At 39.1% G+C, this 18,428-nt stretch overlaps 1 protein-coding gene across 1 annotated transcript in view; it reads left to right on the top strand.

The window, feature by feature from the left end:
• tox (thymocyte selection-associated high mobility group box) overlaps positions 1–18,428 on the top strand; it is a 55,205-nt gene that overhangs the window by 14,656 nt on the left and 22,121 nt on the right. Inside the window, exons 2-4 of the mRNA XM_032531147.1 lie at positions 2,875–2,940; positions 11,336–11,437; positions 16,505–16,780. Coding sequence (XP_032387038.1) covers positions 2,875–2,940; positions 11,336–11,437; positions 16,505–16,780 — 444 coding nt within the window. The remainder of the gene's footprint in view (positions 1–2,874; positions 2,941–11,335; positions 11,438–16,504; positions 16,781–18,428) is intronic.

The raw sequence follows: 18,428 nt of genomic DNA, 5'->3' as shown, positions 1-18,428 counted from the left end.
TTGCAAATCTAAAATGTTCCCCTCTCACTTGTTTATTTTAATTTCACAGAGTAAGAATACAACTCAAAATGTACAAATAAACACTTCTGACAGTACAAGAAATATTCAGCGACCAATATAGACCTCCTTCTTTTCAATAACTGTCATTAGCCTTCCATCCATGGAACTTTTTGCAGCAACCACAGCCTCTCAAAGGCTGTTCAAAGAGGTGTACTGTCTTCCCTCGCTGTAAATCTCAAGTTTAAGAAGTGCCCAAAGTTCTCAATGCGGTTTAGGTCAGGTAAGGAAGGGCACCATGTCATTATTCGGTCATCTTTAATAGCATTGTCTTGCATAAAAATCATGGCCTTCTTGTAGGATATGCACTTTTTCATGTACCACTGCTTGAAGAAAGTATCTTCTAAAAACTGGCAGTAGTTTTGTGAGATGATTTTAACCAACTGCCACTTTGCTCATTTGCCATTTAGGACCTCATAAGGGGCAGATTCCAGATTGGCCCATCTGAGCTTTCATTTTCTCAAAGGCAGAGTAGGATACCCAGGGCTCGGTTTACACCTTAAGAAAATTAAAGCTCAGATGGACCAATCTGGAATCTTGCTCCTTATGAGGTCATAAGGGGCAAGGTTACCCCGCTCAGAGAATTTGGCCTGCCTGTTCCCTTCCATGTTCTCATGGGCGGGCCAAATGAGAAGAAAAGATGGCGACATCATGGCTTTCAAACGAGCAAAGTGGCAGTTGGTCAAGGCCAGACCCCCCCCCAACCTCCCCAATAGTTACAGACAAAGAAAAGGCACATCCTAAGGAAAGCTCATTGTGGGACTGGCTCTAATGGCTGTAATTCTGCACCAAGGCTGAATTTTGGAAAAAAGACTTCAGCTACAGTATTAGGGGACCACTAAGGTCTAAATAAAATCATCCAAAAACCACCATGTCATGGTGGTTTGAAGTTAGGTCTTCACACACTGGGGTTCAGCCTGACTCACACAGTGAGCGAAATGGAGAGGAGACAACACTTTTGACTGGTGATGGGTCATTATGACGAGCTCCCTTTTATAGTTTAAGTAGAGTTTACGCATTGATCACAAAGCTAAAAACATTCGCATTAGCCTGTGTCCACATAGCAAAGTTAGTGTTTGAAAGAGAACTGCGCCAAAAGCAATGTACATCTAAGATTTTATGGCTTTGAAAACAAACTTGCAGAAGTTAGAAACACTGAAATGATCTCTTCTTAATACTTGGGGCTAAAACTTAGACTAAGGCTACTGAAATTTCTTTAGAGTTAGCAGCTTTTAAAGGCAGACTGACCAGCTACCAACTAGGCCTACACAATTAATCGCAATTTTATCAAAATCACAATATGGACTAGTGCAATATCCAAATCTCAGAGGGGCGCAATATTTGTTAAAGGCAAAGTATGTGGACTACAGAAAACATCTTTGCTTGGTACAGATCCTTGTAAAAATCACTTTATAATCATTTTATTTTTTAAGATTAACATTAGTCAATGAAAATGAAAATAATGATACAAACATGATCATCCTCTTCAATATCGTGAATCATATCGTAATCGCAATATCAGTCAAAATAATCGCAATTAGATATTTTTCTCATGTCGTGCAGCTCTGCTACAAACAGTATTCAGTGGTAGGAAACATCTACCGTGCATTATTGTCTTTAAGTAAAGAAATAAATAAATTAAAATGAATGATTAATTAAAAAGCGTTTTCTGACAGTATATGTTGTAACAGTGCACAAAAAGTAACCTTTATCATATCAGGAAGAGACAACACGGGCTGCTCAAAGTGACCATGTGATGTGGTTTTACATGGTGTATGGTAAGTATAGGGGAGATGAGAAACGGAAATGCAGAAGTAAAAGTTCACTGTGTGCTATGTAATGTAATTGTCATATTACGCAGTTTATGCTGATAGTATACAAGACCACAAGATAATGTACTGTAATGGACAGGAAATGATGTTAACGGAAAATTCTGTAACATGTACACTGATTGATGTCAATGACACTGTACTTTTGGAATGTTACTGTCATTTAACATTAGTGTATCAACAACAGCACATTCAAAAATTATTATTTAAGTCCTTACTGACAATTTAAGTATGCTTGATTGGGGAACACTTCTAGCATGAAATAACTACATATTCCAAACCTGTTTTAAAAAATAAATGTTGGCATTTAAGTATATTTCTTTGCATAATTCAGTCTATAGTTTAATGTATTTTTGTACTAGATAGTGTATTGATCACCACTTGATGACTTGAGACTTGTTTTTACTTACTTATTCGCCTGTCATCCCATGTGGGCAGGTATGCTGGGAGGTTATGTCTGTGATTTTGAGCTGGAATTTGCTTTGCTGCACATTACCCTTTAATCTAGTCAGTTATGCCATTATCCTTTTTTGGGGGTGGGGTGGGGGGGATTGGTGTATGGAGTGGGAAGGATTTTAGAGGAAAAGCAAGACATTACACCTGGCTACTAAGCAAATGTGGATCCTAATGTCTGAGGTTCTATTGATTCAGTAAATCTTTAATTGTTTGGTTTACAGGAGGGTTACCATAAATAACCTTATTTCAGCCTATGTGTGATGGAGATGGACAAAATGTCTGTTCACAAGAGACATTGTTTCTTGAAATGAGGGCCAGACCTTTAACAGCCTTCACTCAGGTCACAAACAGGGCTTTCAATATCTCAAAAGAGATGGCATACAGATAGTGGACTAATCGTTCATACTGACTGCTACCCTGTAATCTGTTACCTCCATCTTCACTTCATCTCGTCTCCTTGCTGGCTGTTCTGTTTGCTGTGTGTGATTATAGTTTATTGACATTGTTGCGCTTGCGTTTTTGTTCTCTCCAGCTGGATGGGGACACCATGTTCCTGGGAATGCAAGAAGCAGGCCTTGATTTTGCCTCAACTAATCAGGTTAGTGTTTGTGTGTCTGTGCGAGCATATTTATGTGGTGTGTGTGTGTGTGTGTGTGTGTGTGTATGTGAGAGACATAGACAGAATGAGGGCCCTATGAAGCTCTTTCTCTGACATTTCCTACTTTCTACTTACATTAAGGTATTTTCTAAATGGTATGATTACATGTAAAGGTGTTGAAACATTTCCCTACTGAACTGGATGTGCTTCACACCCTCAGATATTACTCTTTGCGCACCTAAAAACAGTTGAGAGTTGTACAGGCAGCTGCAAGCATGAAACAAAACATCGGGAGAGGGGAAGAATTGCACCTGCACGTATAAAACTAAGCAGCACGTGCACAGAGCAACCACCATGGGCCTGTGAGTGTCTGCTTTGCGAGCGCTGGAGGGCATACACTCTCTCGCAGGTGCATTCTGCTCTGAAAGCTGATTTCTGCTCACCTGGATGAAACTGCCTTTTGACAGATGATTTGTCACTTTCAAGGCGATCCCACCTACAAACCGCCTTTGTCTACCTTGATTGACAGCCATCGTTCAGGAAGTCCGGACTTGGTGTCATGGCCAAAGAAGTGTGTTTCGCGCTTTATTAATGATGTAGCGCAAGATAGCATCATAAATAAAGGACTGTATAAATGTCTCTCAGCTGTTCTGTTGTTGGGATACGTGCAAATAAAGAAACCAAAACGTGATATTTATGAATGAATGTGTTGCTGTTCAGTTCTTGCTGGATGAGACATTAGTCCATTAGTCCAGCGAGGCTTTAAGGAACCCCTTTCCATTGTGATCATAGGTTTTATTGTACTTATTGTAGTCTAGTATAGAAATTCCGCCGTATGTCCCTCTTTTACGTACGGGTGGGAATCACCAGAGTTTCAAATGATGTCCTCAAACAGAAACTTTGTCAACATCTGTTTTTATCTAAAATGATAAACTCAGTTTGTTTATCTCACTTCAATTTTATTGCTGCAAAATGGGATTGTCAAGCAGACAAACTGACCAACACATATATTAATAGATCCATACTTGGCGCCTGTGTATCGATACAGTATTGTCACAGAAAATATTGCGACACCATGCTGTATCGATTTCTTCCCCCCACCCCTAATTTAATGTTTAGCTTCCGCTTTCTTTGTGTCGGAATTTTAAACTCCGGTGGATTTCTGAGGACTATGGTTACCTGCTCCTCAGATCTCTGCAGGGTAAATCCAGACAGCTAGCTAGACTATCTGTCCAATCAGAGTTTTCTCTCACAAACCAAAACAACGGAAAGTCTGGCAATGCGAGACTATATTGTATATGACAGGTATCGACCAATGTCAGTCATTCATTTATACATCGGCATTGTTCTGGTGAGCAAAACTGGTCCGAGGGGATGATTATTTCAGTTTAGCTGCTGTTGTTTGTGAGGGCGATGCTGGCGATGTGTGTCTGTTTGTGGTTTTGGCAATGCGGCGTTGGTGACGCAGCACAGGATTTAAATGCTGAAGACAAAGCGATGTCTTTTTCATGGTAAAAAAAGAAGACACGTGTACTGCAGTATGCAGTATGTAGACAGATAGACAGAGTCTTTGTTGTCCCATAGGGATAATCATTTTCACACATCTTCTTTCCATAGCACACACAACCACACAAGACGCACCACATATACAGTATAACATACAAAACATGTAACACACACATCACACAGACATCTCAAGTTTGAAAACTGCAAAGTAACTGAGGTGGTGGTGGCAGTGTTGTACTTTGCAGAGTACTGAATATGATTATCGCAAAAACTGTTTTATACAGATCATATTAACATCAGTAAATATTGAGTATATATGACAGCAATGTTAATATCAGTTATCAGTATCAGCCAACATTTTCATATCGGTGCATCCCTAATTCAAACCCAGAGCTCTGATGAATAGCCCTTCTGAAACATCCGTAGTACATTAGAGAGGATAAATAACAGTACCATTATGCCCATTTTCAGATGAATTTACAGGGCGGTGCATTAATGATATTATTTTACAGAACATTTTTGTTGATGCTTTCTATATGATCATTTGATCGTGCCACACTGCCACACTGAGCTCACCTTCAGCTATTTCAGTCTTCAGTTATTTCCGGTTGCCTCAAACCAACTTTTCTTCCCATCCTGTTCCACAAATCAATATCACTTACTGCACTCAACCTGAGGCACAGAAAGCATTACAATGATTTTCTATCTTGAAGCTTTCTCTTTTCTTACACAAATAGAGAACTCCTGCAGTACTGTGTAGGGTTATTGAGCAGGATGAGTGGATTGCCGCAGGAGTTACTTACTAAATGCAATTCTTGCTTTAACAGTAGTTCCTTTATTTGGGATGTTTGCATAGTATTAGTTTGGTTTTAAAACAATTTACTATTATTTGTGCTGTATATAATTATTCTTTTTGATTGTATCTTGTGTCACGTACACTTTTAGTTTTTGGTAATTTAGACTTAATTGTTGCACAAATAGTTTATTTTTGATAAAGCAATGACCAATAATTATAAATAAGGAAAATTAGATCATTTGAATTTGATCTTATAGTGACAAAAAACTTTACTATTTGTTACTATCTATTATTACTATTTGTTTTTTAAATAATTTCTTCATTTATAAATCTCTGAGCACTAATCCTGTACTGAACACTTGCCAGAATGTCAGTCAGAAATCACTGGGACTCTCTGACCCCGTTCACACAAAGCTAAGAGTAAATCATCTAAGAAGCTCTCAAGACAGACTGAAATCCAAGACTCATTCCCGCCAGATGTTGAAAAAGTGTAAATGCATCTGCTCTCTCCAAGACGCACATGCAATCTTTATTGTCCCTCTGGGTGTGTAACTATGTCAGTAAGCAGTCTGTGGAAATAACCACTTAATGTCTGATTTTCTGAATACATGTACAGTATGATCTGTCTCCTCTGTCCTCAGGAGCTAAAGTTACATGAAAATTGCACTTAAATGAGTATCTGCTCCCTGATCCGTTCAGACATCCGCTACTAGAGCCCGACCGGTATTATCGGCCGATGTTAGGCATTTCCCGATCTGTCGGCATTGGCATTTACTATGGCCGAAAAATTAAAAAAAAAAATATATATTTCTTTTAAATATTCATTCATCAGAATCATATATAATGACAAATAAACGATTCTGATACATGAATATTTAAAAATAAAAACGGACCGTGAACCATGTTATGAGCGTTGGTGTTGCATAGTTTGTCCACCAGAGGGCGCTCTACAACGTCCCTGTCGGTAACACTGATTATGTTTGTTTGTTAATGTGTTTCTGTTCAAAGGACTTTAAGTTTCATATCTTAACTTTGTATTTTTATACATTTTATTTATCAGAACTTTAATAGGTTTTGATGTTCCTCTGTTCTGTTGTGACAATAAAACAAATTATCATATTATTTTAGTGAGAACTCATAAATACCTACAAATAACCAATGTTAGGGAAATCTGTTTGTAATGTTTTGTAGTGTTTCTGTATTGCCCTTAAAAATCCTCTATCGGTCGGGCTTAACCCACTACAGCTCTTAAATGTAAATTGCAGCACAGTAAAAAGAACGAAATTCCCTCATCTTTCACTGTTGAGGTCCCCAACCCATATAACTTAAACTGTGAGCTGGGCTTCCTTACAGACTTCACCATTTGCATTAATTTCAACATTGAAAATGTACAGTACAGAAGTGGTTATACCAAACACAATGCATATTAATCAAACTAAAAAAGTTGGGTAGACATTTGTTCAGCATGGCCTATGGTAACAATTCAAACGTTAATTGTTGGATTACAAGATTCATCTCTAATAAAAAACAACATTATTTTCAGCGCTAGCTTGTGTTTTGACTGAATGTACTGTAAGTAACATTTTTTTTAACCGTCCCTCTGAGACGCTAAACCATTGTTTTCCCCAGGTTTGTGGAAGACACTTAAGTGCACTTATTTGGCAAGGGGTTTTAGGCTCCTCCCTCAACTTTACGGTTTTCAATAAAATAAAAAATGCAATTCCACATCATTTTAGACTATTATTATTAACATATCTGTGTCTAAAACATTGGAAAAGCTAGAGCAGATAATAAATAAATAACACACAAAAAGCATAAAGACAAAGCTTTGTGAAGAAGTCCACTGGGGACCAACTACAATCATTAGATCAGCAAAAAGTCATTGTTATTTAGTTCTGATGCTCACATTCATTTGGCTTAGGTGGAGCCCAAAACTGCCTGGGTGCTGTGCCTCAGCCTTATAATGGAGGGAAAACTCTGTAAACAGAACGAGAAGGGCAGAGAATGGACACATGGATAGGAATTTCCACTAGAGAACATTGCGTTCATTGCATAACGTGTAAGGGTAGTTGATGGTGTATGTACAGCTGTCGCGTTACGTCACCTCAGTGCAATGACCAACGTATTAAAGATCAGCTGTTTTTAGATTACTAAGCAACAGTCCCGGAACAACATTATGCAGCAGACCCTGTTTTATATGGCTGTGGGTGTAACTGCTTTTACTATGTAGTTTCCAGAGGCCTAGAGAAGCCTCTAGAGAGTAAGGTGTGTGTTTGTTAGCACAGAATTACCTCACAGCCAAGCAAAAGCCATATTAATAAGAAACGGCACTAGAGATACATTATTCATAGAGCACAATGTAGAGAATATTGTGTAGTATAGGAATCTATGATTTGATGTTTTATTCATAGTGTTGTGCCATAAGACGATGGGGAGGGGTGTGTGGAATAAGAATTTATGGTTTTATTATTGAAGTACTATTGCTTTCATAAAGTCAGAGGCTGGTGTGATGAATGTGACCAATATTAGTTCAGTCTGACCCTCACTCTCGTCATATTTTAAATTGTTAATGGTGCAGCAGTGTGATATTACTGATCTTACCCTGAACTAGGGAAAAAGAGAGGCGAGATTACTTAAAATGGAAGAGGCTCGATGAAACAAAAGAGTTTATAGCCAGGCCCAAAGGAAAATCATCACCACCAAAATGATGAGAATTGAGATAAAAAATAGCAATTCAAATCCCCTTTGACTGTGTTTCATAGAAATGTACCAAACAACGAAAAGCAGAACATAAACTTGAATACGAGCGCTTATTTCAGTTTTATCGTCCAGGTTTTATTTACTCAGGTGTAATCAACATTTCTGTTTATAGAATTTTCTGTCAAATAAGGTAACTCAAACTCTTTACCTTTTACTGTACGCGGGCCGATCATGCTTACTGTTCTGACTGTGCGTAGTCCCCCCCCCCCAGAATGTGCTTAAATCGGCATGACAGCCGCACACCCAGAGCCATTTGAGCACACCAGGCTCATTACCTAAAATATAACTCTGCCATCTCCATGTCAGCTGTACAGAGTTAAATTCAAAACATTTGCGTTAATGAAAATAAATCAGGAACTACAGTGGAACCCACAGAAACTCTCCAACATATTTATCTAAAGCGATTCATCTGGTTAAACGACTCAGTGTTTTACAACACTTTGGAGGATGTACAGGAGCTAAATCTTTAAATAGAGATTTTTCTTTTTCAGCAGATGTTACAACACAATTAAGCTAGCAAAGCACAGGAGTGGATAATACTATGTTTTTTAAGTAGGATTTTCTTGTACGGTTTTGTTTATCTTGTACGTACTTTAACACTACACACATGGGCAAACCTACAACTTCAATGCTTACGCCGTATTGTTCAGTTGACCTGTCGCAACACGGGTGCCGACTCCAAAAAATGGAACTCCTGATTACTTTTGCTTATTAACAATTCAAATAAAGCTTTATTTTAACAAGATGATGCCGGCCTCAAAAGTGTTGATATTCAAGAGAAAGCGTTACTCTGTGCAGTCCTACTTTGAATGAAAAGAAACCAGACTAATAGTGTCCAGCTGTTTCAGTGGCTCTGTGAAGCTGTACTTAGACACAGTGGTGCTTGGAGCCAAATGCTAACACCAGCATGCTAAGTTGTTCAAAATGTCTATGCTAACAAGCACATGATTATCAGGTATAATGTTTACCATGTTCTTTGTCCTAGGTTAGCGTTTTTGCATGCTAGCATTTGCCAATTAGCATTATTCAAAGTACAGCTGAGGCTGATGGGAATGCCGTTAGTTTTGCAGGTATTTAGTCACAAACCAAACTATCAGACAAAATACAGTTTTGACCTGATGATGGTGTTGAGGCACAGATCGCTAAAGTGATTACACAATTCAGTCTGAGGGTAACATGTGTGTGTAATAAAGCACATGAACGCATGAACTTTCTCCGTAAGCTTTGCAGTTTTAATGTCAATACTGTTTTTATGAAAACATTTGACTCCTGTTTCATCAATTAGTTCTTACTTTCTCTTTTATCTGTTGGCACGGGTCACTTTCTATTAAACAGAAAAATTGTATGCAAGGTATTGTGAACAAGTGCAGCAAAATTGCGGGCACACCCTCAGCTGACCTGCATGACCTGTATAATGCCAGATCCTAGAAGAAGGCGGGCGCCATCCTGGCTGATCCAAGTCCTCCCTTGTGGGGTGAATTCATGCTGCTCCCCTCCGGGCGCAGATATAGTCCGCCCCGATGCAGAACGAATAGATTCAAAAGGTCATTCATCCCGGCTGTTATCCCAATTGTTAATAATATCCTGTAAATTCAAATTGAATTCATGTTGTAGTCCTATTGTGGTTGTGTTTATTTGTTGTTGTTTGATGTATATATTGTTACTGCTGGCTGTAGTCCATATTGCCCCTCGGGGATAATAAAGGGACCTTGACCTTGACATAAAGTGTCTGAACTAAATTGAATGGCAATCCGTTCCAATAGTTATCGAACCATTTTATTCAAAACCTCATGGTGATGCCAGAGGAAAAGTCATTAGGATTCATCCTCTGGGAACCATGAATGTCTGGAAAGGTAACAAAAACAGCACCTCTAGGCCCACTAATTAACATGTGATTAACTGTTTAATCTGTAAAAAAAAATAAAAATAAACTGTGAGTTAGTGGGGAGTAGTCTCGCATTGCCAGGCCATCCTCCACAGCGCCGCTAAGGAGGGTCTGGCTAGTCCACATAGCATTCCGGGATGGGAGAAAAACGCTTTAGTTTATTGGCATTTCTTTAAATCAATCACAATCGTCATTGGTGGCGCTGAGCTCTACACAGAGCACAAAAGTGCAAAATAGCCTTGAGAAGGAACTTGTTTTGGTGGAACATGTGTTTGTTTAAAAGTTGTTTTAGTCGTGCAACAGACAACTCAGATTGGACAGATAGTCTAGCTAGCTGCTGGATTTACCCTGCAGAGATCTGAGGAGCAGGTAACCATAGTCTTCGTAAATTCCAACACAAAGAAAGCGGAAGGACACGGATATCGGCGAAAAGACAAGCATCCGGCGGACTTTTCAATGGCACCAGAGCAATCCCAGAAGTGGAACGTCGAGGATATAGACTAAATGGCGAGTGATAGGCTGGACTATTTCGTATGCCTCTGCTGGTTGCCTGAACAGAACCCTGTTACCAGTCTTTATGCTAAGCTAACCAGCTACTGGTTCCAGAATCATATTTAATGGACAGATATGAATGGAGTAGTATTGATCTTGTCATCTAATTCTCTGCATGAAAGCAAATAAGCATATTTCCCAAATATTGAACTATTCCTTTAATCAATAAAGTGTCTGCCCAGCTTTATAGAGCTGCTCAGTGGTTGTACAGGAGGCTTCCAGGTGTCACTGTACAGACATTAACAAATGTGCAGGATGGTGGTGGTAAAAAAGCCCATGGTGATAACCCCTCTTCTTCCTAAAGAAAAATAAACACTAAAATAAAACATGAACTATTTAAACTAATTAGCCTGTTATTGCCAGTGTTGTTGTGTGCTCATGCTGTTTGTATGTGTTTATCTTTCTTCCTCCATTGCGGCTGTACAGTACTCAATGTAACCTTTTCTTATCAGGGATTAGCTGCGGACGGAAGCAATTTATTTACAGCCTCCCCCCCCTCTCTCTCTCTTATCTCTTTCTCTCTCTTTCTCTCTGTCTCTCTCTCTCTCTCTTATCTTTTTTGTTCTCTAAATAGTTCTCTGACTCCAATTTTATTTCTCTCTCTTTCCTTCTGTCAATTCAATTCACTTGCAGCTGTTAGTTGGTGTAAAAGTAAATGCAATTTTACCCAACTATAAAGATAAAATATAATTTTGACCTGTGTGTAGGAGACTGTATGTGTTTGTTTGAGCAACGGCTTGTGTAGAATCTCTCTCTCTCTGTCTCTTTGTCTCTCTCTCCTTCTCGCACGCGCTTTGTCCTTGCTCCTTTTATTGACCTTTTCATTTCACCTCTGACCTTTTCCCGGCTACAGCATCCATTTGAACTTTTGTTTGTCTTTATTATTCTTCCCACAGTTTCGTGTGCCACAGCCCCCTCACCCTCTCAGCAAGATGAACCCACCCTCACAGCACTGGAGGAGGGACACACACATGGCTGACACACATCGTCTGCCTTGGGTAAATGCACACACACTTACACACTAAAAACACATCACAATCCAGGCACCAATGTCTTAAGGATGATTTTATATAGGGGTGAGCTTGAATAGTCAACTTTTTAAGGAGTTGATCTGAGGAGACTGCAAGTCTCACAGTCAAATCATCACAGTGGTGATAAAATGTGGTTATAAACAATGATAATTTCATTCATGCTATATGGGGTTGTTGAATGTCTGATTTTACATATCATTGCTTGGTTTCTCTAAATAAATCATGATATGAAGCCTATTTTTGAATAAATGTATCAGTTAGAGCTATCACATAAAAAGGTAGCTTTAGCAGAGCGCTACATTTTTTTTAATGAATGAATGATTTTCTATCAAAATCAGCTGGGGGAGGCACATATTACAAGCTGTTTGCAGCTCTCATTTATCTCCCTCTCCCTCTCTCTCTCTCTTTCTCTCTCTCGTTGATTGTCCCTTCACTTCCCTTGCGTTTCCCTTCCGACTGTGGATTGCTACAATGGGGGGAAATGGAATTAGGGCCAAAAGTTATATTTACAACCATGAAAAGCAAGCAGCAAAAACTGGAAGCCAATGTCCCAAATGAGAAAATGGATCAGTTTGCAAAAAAAAGATCAAATCACAAATCCGATAGGGACACCCCTAATTTCAGAACATTAAAACTTACACGTAAAAACTGAGCTTAAATGGGCACACAACTGTAGAAATTACACCAGCAGTGTTGTTTATATTAAAAAAAGGCCATTGATTAAGCGCACCAAAAGGCAGGTTCAGCCAGTATCATCTAAGTGGCAGAACAGGACTTGAACTTCTAGTCCAACCTGCACCACCTGCTGTGTAGGGAAGGTTTCCTTTGGTAGCAGCAGTTTAGACCTGCAGATGTCAACAAGCTGATGTACACCATCTTTTGGGAATAAAAGTAAAAAGACTCTTTAGCATTGACACTTGACACATGAGTGTTACAAGGGATGCAGATTGCTGCATATGAGATTCATAATTAGTGTGTGAATGTGAAAAATGGATTTGGGTGCACTGGTGATTGGCTCTGTTCTAACATCAAAATTTGCTAAGCTTTGACAGTAACAAATCTATTGTCTCTCCACTCACTTTCTAATTAACAAAGAGCAGCTTCTCATTTATAGCCGGCGCTAACTGTCACTGGTTAAAATGACAAATGTTTCTTGTGGCAGGTCATATCAGCTGTAATTAACTTTATATCTATAAGTAACTTAATTACAGGCCAAAATGAAACTTAGTTGTTGATGGGTTTGTGTGCCTGCTGCAAGATTGTTTGTGAGTATATAAGTGTCACTCTGTAACACGTGTTTACAACCGCGAGTGGACATGGTGTTTCTGTGGTCCCAACAACTCTAACAGAGTAATACAGCTTTTTGTCTATGCGTAGTTCCTGCAACATGACTTTAGTTCTTATTTTCCACTCACCAAGAGTTTTAAGCTCCCGCAACAAAAGCCCCAGATCAGAGGCAAGTCGTTGTTGGCTCGGCACTTGCAAATCTGCGTTGGAGCGCTGTGTGTGAACCGCAACTCACACACACACATGCATACACATTCTCCCCTTGCATTTTCATGCATAGTCTCTTTGTCTCTGTGTGTGTTTATACTGTATGTAGCCCTCAAATGCTACTTTTATAATAATGACGAATGTCTGTCTCTTAGGCTAATCAGCAATTACAATCTATTTAAAATGTCTGCTTCCTAGAAGAGGGACCGTACTGATGAAGAGAGAGGGGACATTTACATCGTAATAATTGCAGCTGTTTAAGTAGACGGAAGTATTACAAGATATTCAAATGATCAGATCCACAACTACTGTATGTAGATACTATGCAACAGTAACACACTATAACAGACACAGATAGAAGAGAATAAAATGAAAATGAGGTTTGGTAAAACATATATATGAATTTATCCAGAACATTTAAATATACCAGCTATCCTCTTAACTTTATTAAGTCAATATTAACAGATTGACATACATTATGTAATTAAATATGGCCAGAAAATGCACCAGTTCATCAAAAAAACAGAAATACATTTTAGACAATTCTAATATGATCTCATTGAATGCTATATGAAATCTTCACAGTCAGTCATCAGCTATCTACCCCTAATGGAGTAACATTTAATCCCCATCCTCCTATAGAAACTGAAGCTGATGGTCACACATTTCTTTATGTCCAACAGACATATGTGTTTTTTTTATTATTGTATGAAACAGTTATGAACATGAAGTTATGAGAAGTGTGTAATGTGAACACAACATGCGTGAAAGGACTTAATCCTGACTACATTAGTCTCTCTCGAAGCTCCCAGTACACATGGAACAGGCTATTGTACTGACATGAATGGAAGAGCAGAGAAAAGGAGAGAGGAGTAATTTATTCAGAACTTGAAGAAATGATAGAAAGAGTAGACAAGGGAGGGAGAGACAGACAGACAACAGACAAGCAGGGTAATTTATGCAGAGCTCTGAGCTCCAACAGGACACACTGTGTCCAAGAAACAAACTGTTGGACTTGTTGGTCTGGCAGGACCTGATAAACAGTGTACTAAGTATTATGTTGGACACACATGACAGGGCGTTCAGGCTGAACAACACATGTTGTAGACGAAAGGGGTCAAACGCATGAGGGTTAACTTTGGATGGCTTTAGACAGAAACTGAATTACTGGAGACATGATTGCAGAATAGGACTTAAGACCTTGGTGGGTGACTGAACCAGAATGCAAAGGAGGAAGCAGCTTCACTTACATGTGACCTTTAGTGATATACAGTATGAGACAGTAATATTGTGATATGTAGTGCACACTTGGGCCTTTAGTAATTAGATAATAGTTGAATAGCAGCACATAAACATGTGTAAATGTATGGAAGCAAATATTGTCTATGGAGATTTGAACTGATCGATTCCATCCAGGCTCAATTCCTTATCCTTGGCATCCTGGTCTTCAGTCAGTCTTCAGTCTTAAATTCTAGGATCTGAATCTGACCAAGCTAATCAGAGCATCACCATGTTTTTGACTTGATTAGAATTTTCTGATCCAAATTGAGCTGATTTGAATTTTAGCAATCTGAAAATGTTTTTTGAATATAGAGTACATGAACTGCCAATGTGAATCTGTGAACTGAAAAAATATATACAGTGGAAATGACTAGACGGGAATTAAGACCACCTACAGGATAGATTGATAAAGCAAATCAAAGCTATACATTCAATGGTACTTCAATTTCAACATTAGTTTTCAGTAGTGATTACATTTCACAATTAAGTATCTAGCTTATAAGATTTAGACGTGTTGGAACTGATTGGAATCTGATTACAGCACCACTGGCTCAGATGACTGGAGTTGGCCAGGGCTTAGAAGAGCGCTTTGAGAAGAGAACTTTACAAATAATCTGTGAGCTCCATTACATCAACTTACATGACATGCCAGATGGTTTGTTACACAGAACTGCCTGAGAAGCCGTCATTAGAAACTGTTTGGGAAAGGGCAGGCACTTCCAAAACATACCTGGCAGGTGATTGGATGAACCATCTGTCTGTTAGTTCGGCATTGTTGTTTTAAACAAACACTCGCAGCCGTCACACACACCTAAATCACATCCATAGGTCCCAGTGGTTCCTCACTGGATGCTGATTGGTCCGGTTTGTTGCTGTTCAGACATAAAAACATTATCATACTTAAAACCTGACAAGGGGGATTTACATATGATATGTGACATCCTGAGAATCCAGCTGCAAGGTCCATCAACAGCATCCTCAGGATGTAATATTATGTAGTCTTGTACCCTAATGATTACCTACAGTATGCATATAGTATAAGTATGCATAAGTTGCAGGAACATGGTTCTAGTGGTAGATGTGTGTAAAGATAGCCACACAGATTCCTATTTGAATCAACAATGGAAAGGGAGATCATAGGAAGCATTTTTAGTTGTTAGGGTGCAATGTGTGATCATTTTCCATATTGCACATTCCTATTGTCTGTTTCCTACATTTTATCTTAAAGTGGTGAAGATATGAATTCCAATCGTGGTTTAGTACAGTGGCTGTTGATTACATAGTCAACCAATAAATAACATAACTCGACTCCTGACTCATCACTCAGCTCTCAAGTCACGCCACTCATAACCCAACACCGCATATGGGTTTGAGATAGAGTAGAAAAGAGTATGAGAGAACGAAAGAGTGAGAGAGATGAAAGAGAAATTGAGGATGAGAGTAGAAGAGCGAGAGGGCAAAAGAGGGGAGGGAGAAGGATGGTGAGAGATGAAGAGCAAAAGAGTACGAGAGGGAGAGACTGGTGTGGCTAGCCAAGCAGAAAAGGCTGTCAGTCTCTATAAAAGATCTCCTCTGTCAGATTAGTATGAGAGGGCTTCTCTATCACTGCCTCTCTCTCTTTTCACCCTTGTATCTTTCACTCCTCTCTTGCATGATTCTCTCACTCCATTTCCCTCTCCATGTCTCCCTCTCGTTTGTCTTTGCTCTCAGAATAATTATCATACACGCCACTGCTACTGGTTTTCTTTTTGCATGTCACATTAGCTTTGATATATTCGAATGCACAAAGATCTGCCCTGTGTGTATTCTCTTAGGCAAAAGGGGGCTTGTACATATGAAATACTGTGTTCTGTTGCTGAATGATTATTTGGTCTTTTTTTTAAGCCTGGGAATATCATTATTGATAATTAGTCTTTGATAGGAGCTGAGGAAGACTGACTACACAACACAGAGCTCTCGTTCTGACTGGGTATATTATTCTGCGCTAACGGTGATTGGCAGTTTTTGCATCTCTTCCTTCTATTATCTCTGACAGTAATGTTTCATGATACTTTGGTCTCTTATAGTCCCCTATGTAAATCTTATTGATTTTCACCTCTATCACGATACGTCTGCTTCCCAAAACTTGACTTTGTCCCTTATCAGTGAAGAGTTAGTAAGGAAAACAACCGTGTAGCGAAGATGATTAAAAACTTGTTAAAAAAGTATAGTTTAACAGATGTCTTTAATTGTGTTTTCTCCAATCTTGTCTCTCTTTAGTCATACTCAGTGCAAGGTTTGGGCGACGAGGACTTCAACATCCCGCCCATCACTCCCCCCACCCTGCCAGACCACATGCTGCCCCCCCACCTCCCCCACGATTCCCGCTCCGGGCCGTACCACCCTCTGGACCCCCACTCTAGCTCAGCTCCACACCACCCCTACCAGCTGCAGGGCATGGATCTGCCTGGTAGCCAAGATGGAAATGCTATGTTGAACCAAGATGGTGGCACGTTTAGTCCGGATGGCGGCCCAATGACCAGTACACTGTCTGTGGTGAGTGCTCATAAATGATCTCACATATTAACGGCAATTACAGCTGCAAAGATGAAGCCATTACTATTAAATGAATCACCAGTGATTGTAATATTTGATCAACCGGTTTGATTGATTATTTCTTTTAAATGCTACAAGCAATGTAGCAGCTTTTTTTTGTTTATAGAGTCCGATGCAGAGCTTACTCCACATAAATGCTACATTACGTCACTTCCAGCAAACTTGAACAATGAAGGCAAAACAGCATCATCAAACAGTTTTAACTGATTAGTCTTTGGTCCAGCTCAGCTACTTTAAAAACACAGAATACTTCAGAATACTTTGTACGATGGCATTCTGCACTCTAAAATACGTTTTATTTAATGCCACTTTACATTCATTCAATACCTTTTGCTCATTGTCTGTTGTTTGCCTGTTGTTTGTGTGTTTACTTGTTTTTTTTTTGCTTTTTACTGTGGGAAACTGCTGCTTCTGTAATAAGGGAATTTCCCCAGTGTGGGATGAATAAAGTATTATCTAATCTAATCTAATCTAATCTAATCACATTAGCGTGCAGTTCACTATCGAGCCTGTTTGTAACCGACAGTGTTTTATCTGGTTTATCAGTTTAGTTAACACACTTGACTGACCTGCTGTTATATGAACTAATGCATGAACACAGTTGCCCCGTTCATGAACTCATTACAATGCAACGCTGAAGTTCAAGGTGCAGCGCTGCTGCAGAATTCATATAGAGGAAAAACAATTGATATTTGGCGGGGGGTTTTGGCATTAAAAAAAAACGTAATTTATTTGCCCCTTTGGGGTTTCCCGTAGAGTTGGCGGCCCGCCAGGCCTGTACAGTTATAGGGAAGAAACACTGTATGAAGGTTCAGATACTTGTATCGCTGTAAAAACATATAACTTCAATGAAATCATTGAAACTGAGCTAATTGGAGCTGCTTCTGCCTAACTGTGACTACACACTTTGAACAGTCACCTTGGATTGTGCTTGACACTTAAAAGAAATATTTTAGGGTGGACTCTCAACTTGTGTCTTGCTCAAAGGTACTTTGTCTTTACTTATTGGAAGAAGATCGAGGATCTCAGTGAGTCTTAAGATCAGAACTGACAGCTAGCTAATATATTTAACTATATTCTTTCATATTTTAATTCACTTTAACTGTGTGAAATGGCCTATTGCCCGGGGCAGTGTTATTTGAATCATGGCAGCTGGTCGATGTGACATGTTCCTCATATTTTAAGTCTTCATTTCAGAGTAAAGTGAAAATCTCGCTTTTAACTGTGACATTCAGATGTGGCTGACTGTCTCATACAGTAAAAAAATGAAAGCATCACCTTCATAGACGTGTAGTTACATCTACTGCCATTGAATCTGAGTATTCAGTGACAAAGGCATGTATGTGTCAGTATCGGTAATAAAGATTTCTCCCATTTTATTCAAAACGAAACTTCTCACCTCCCACTATTGATCTTTCAGTCTTTCTGTCTGTTGTCTCCATCTCCATATTAAATCCACCTGCTGTAATATGAAGTGTCACTTTGAAACCTCAGGAAATCCCTGACTGTAGTTAAATTACAATGACTCTAAAACACCATAGCATAGACCGTGTTTTTTGATAAATTTCATTAAATCCAGATTTAGTTC

Source organism: Etheostoma spectabile, chromosome 12 (genome assembly GCF_008692095.1).
Source record: "Etheostoma spectabile isolate EspeVRDwgs_2016 chromosome 12, UIUC_Espe_1.0, whole genome shotgun sequence".
NCBI classification, from domain to species: Eukaryota; Metazoa; Chordata; class Actinopteri; order Perciformes; family Percidae; genus Etheostoma; species Etheostoma spectabile.
This window is presented reverse-complemented; position numbering and strand designations above follow the sequence as displayed.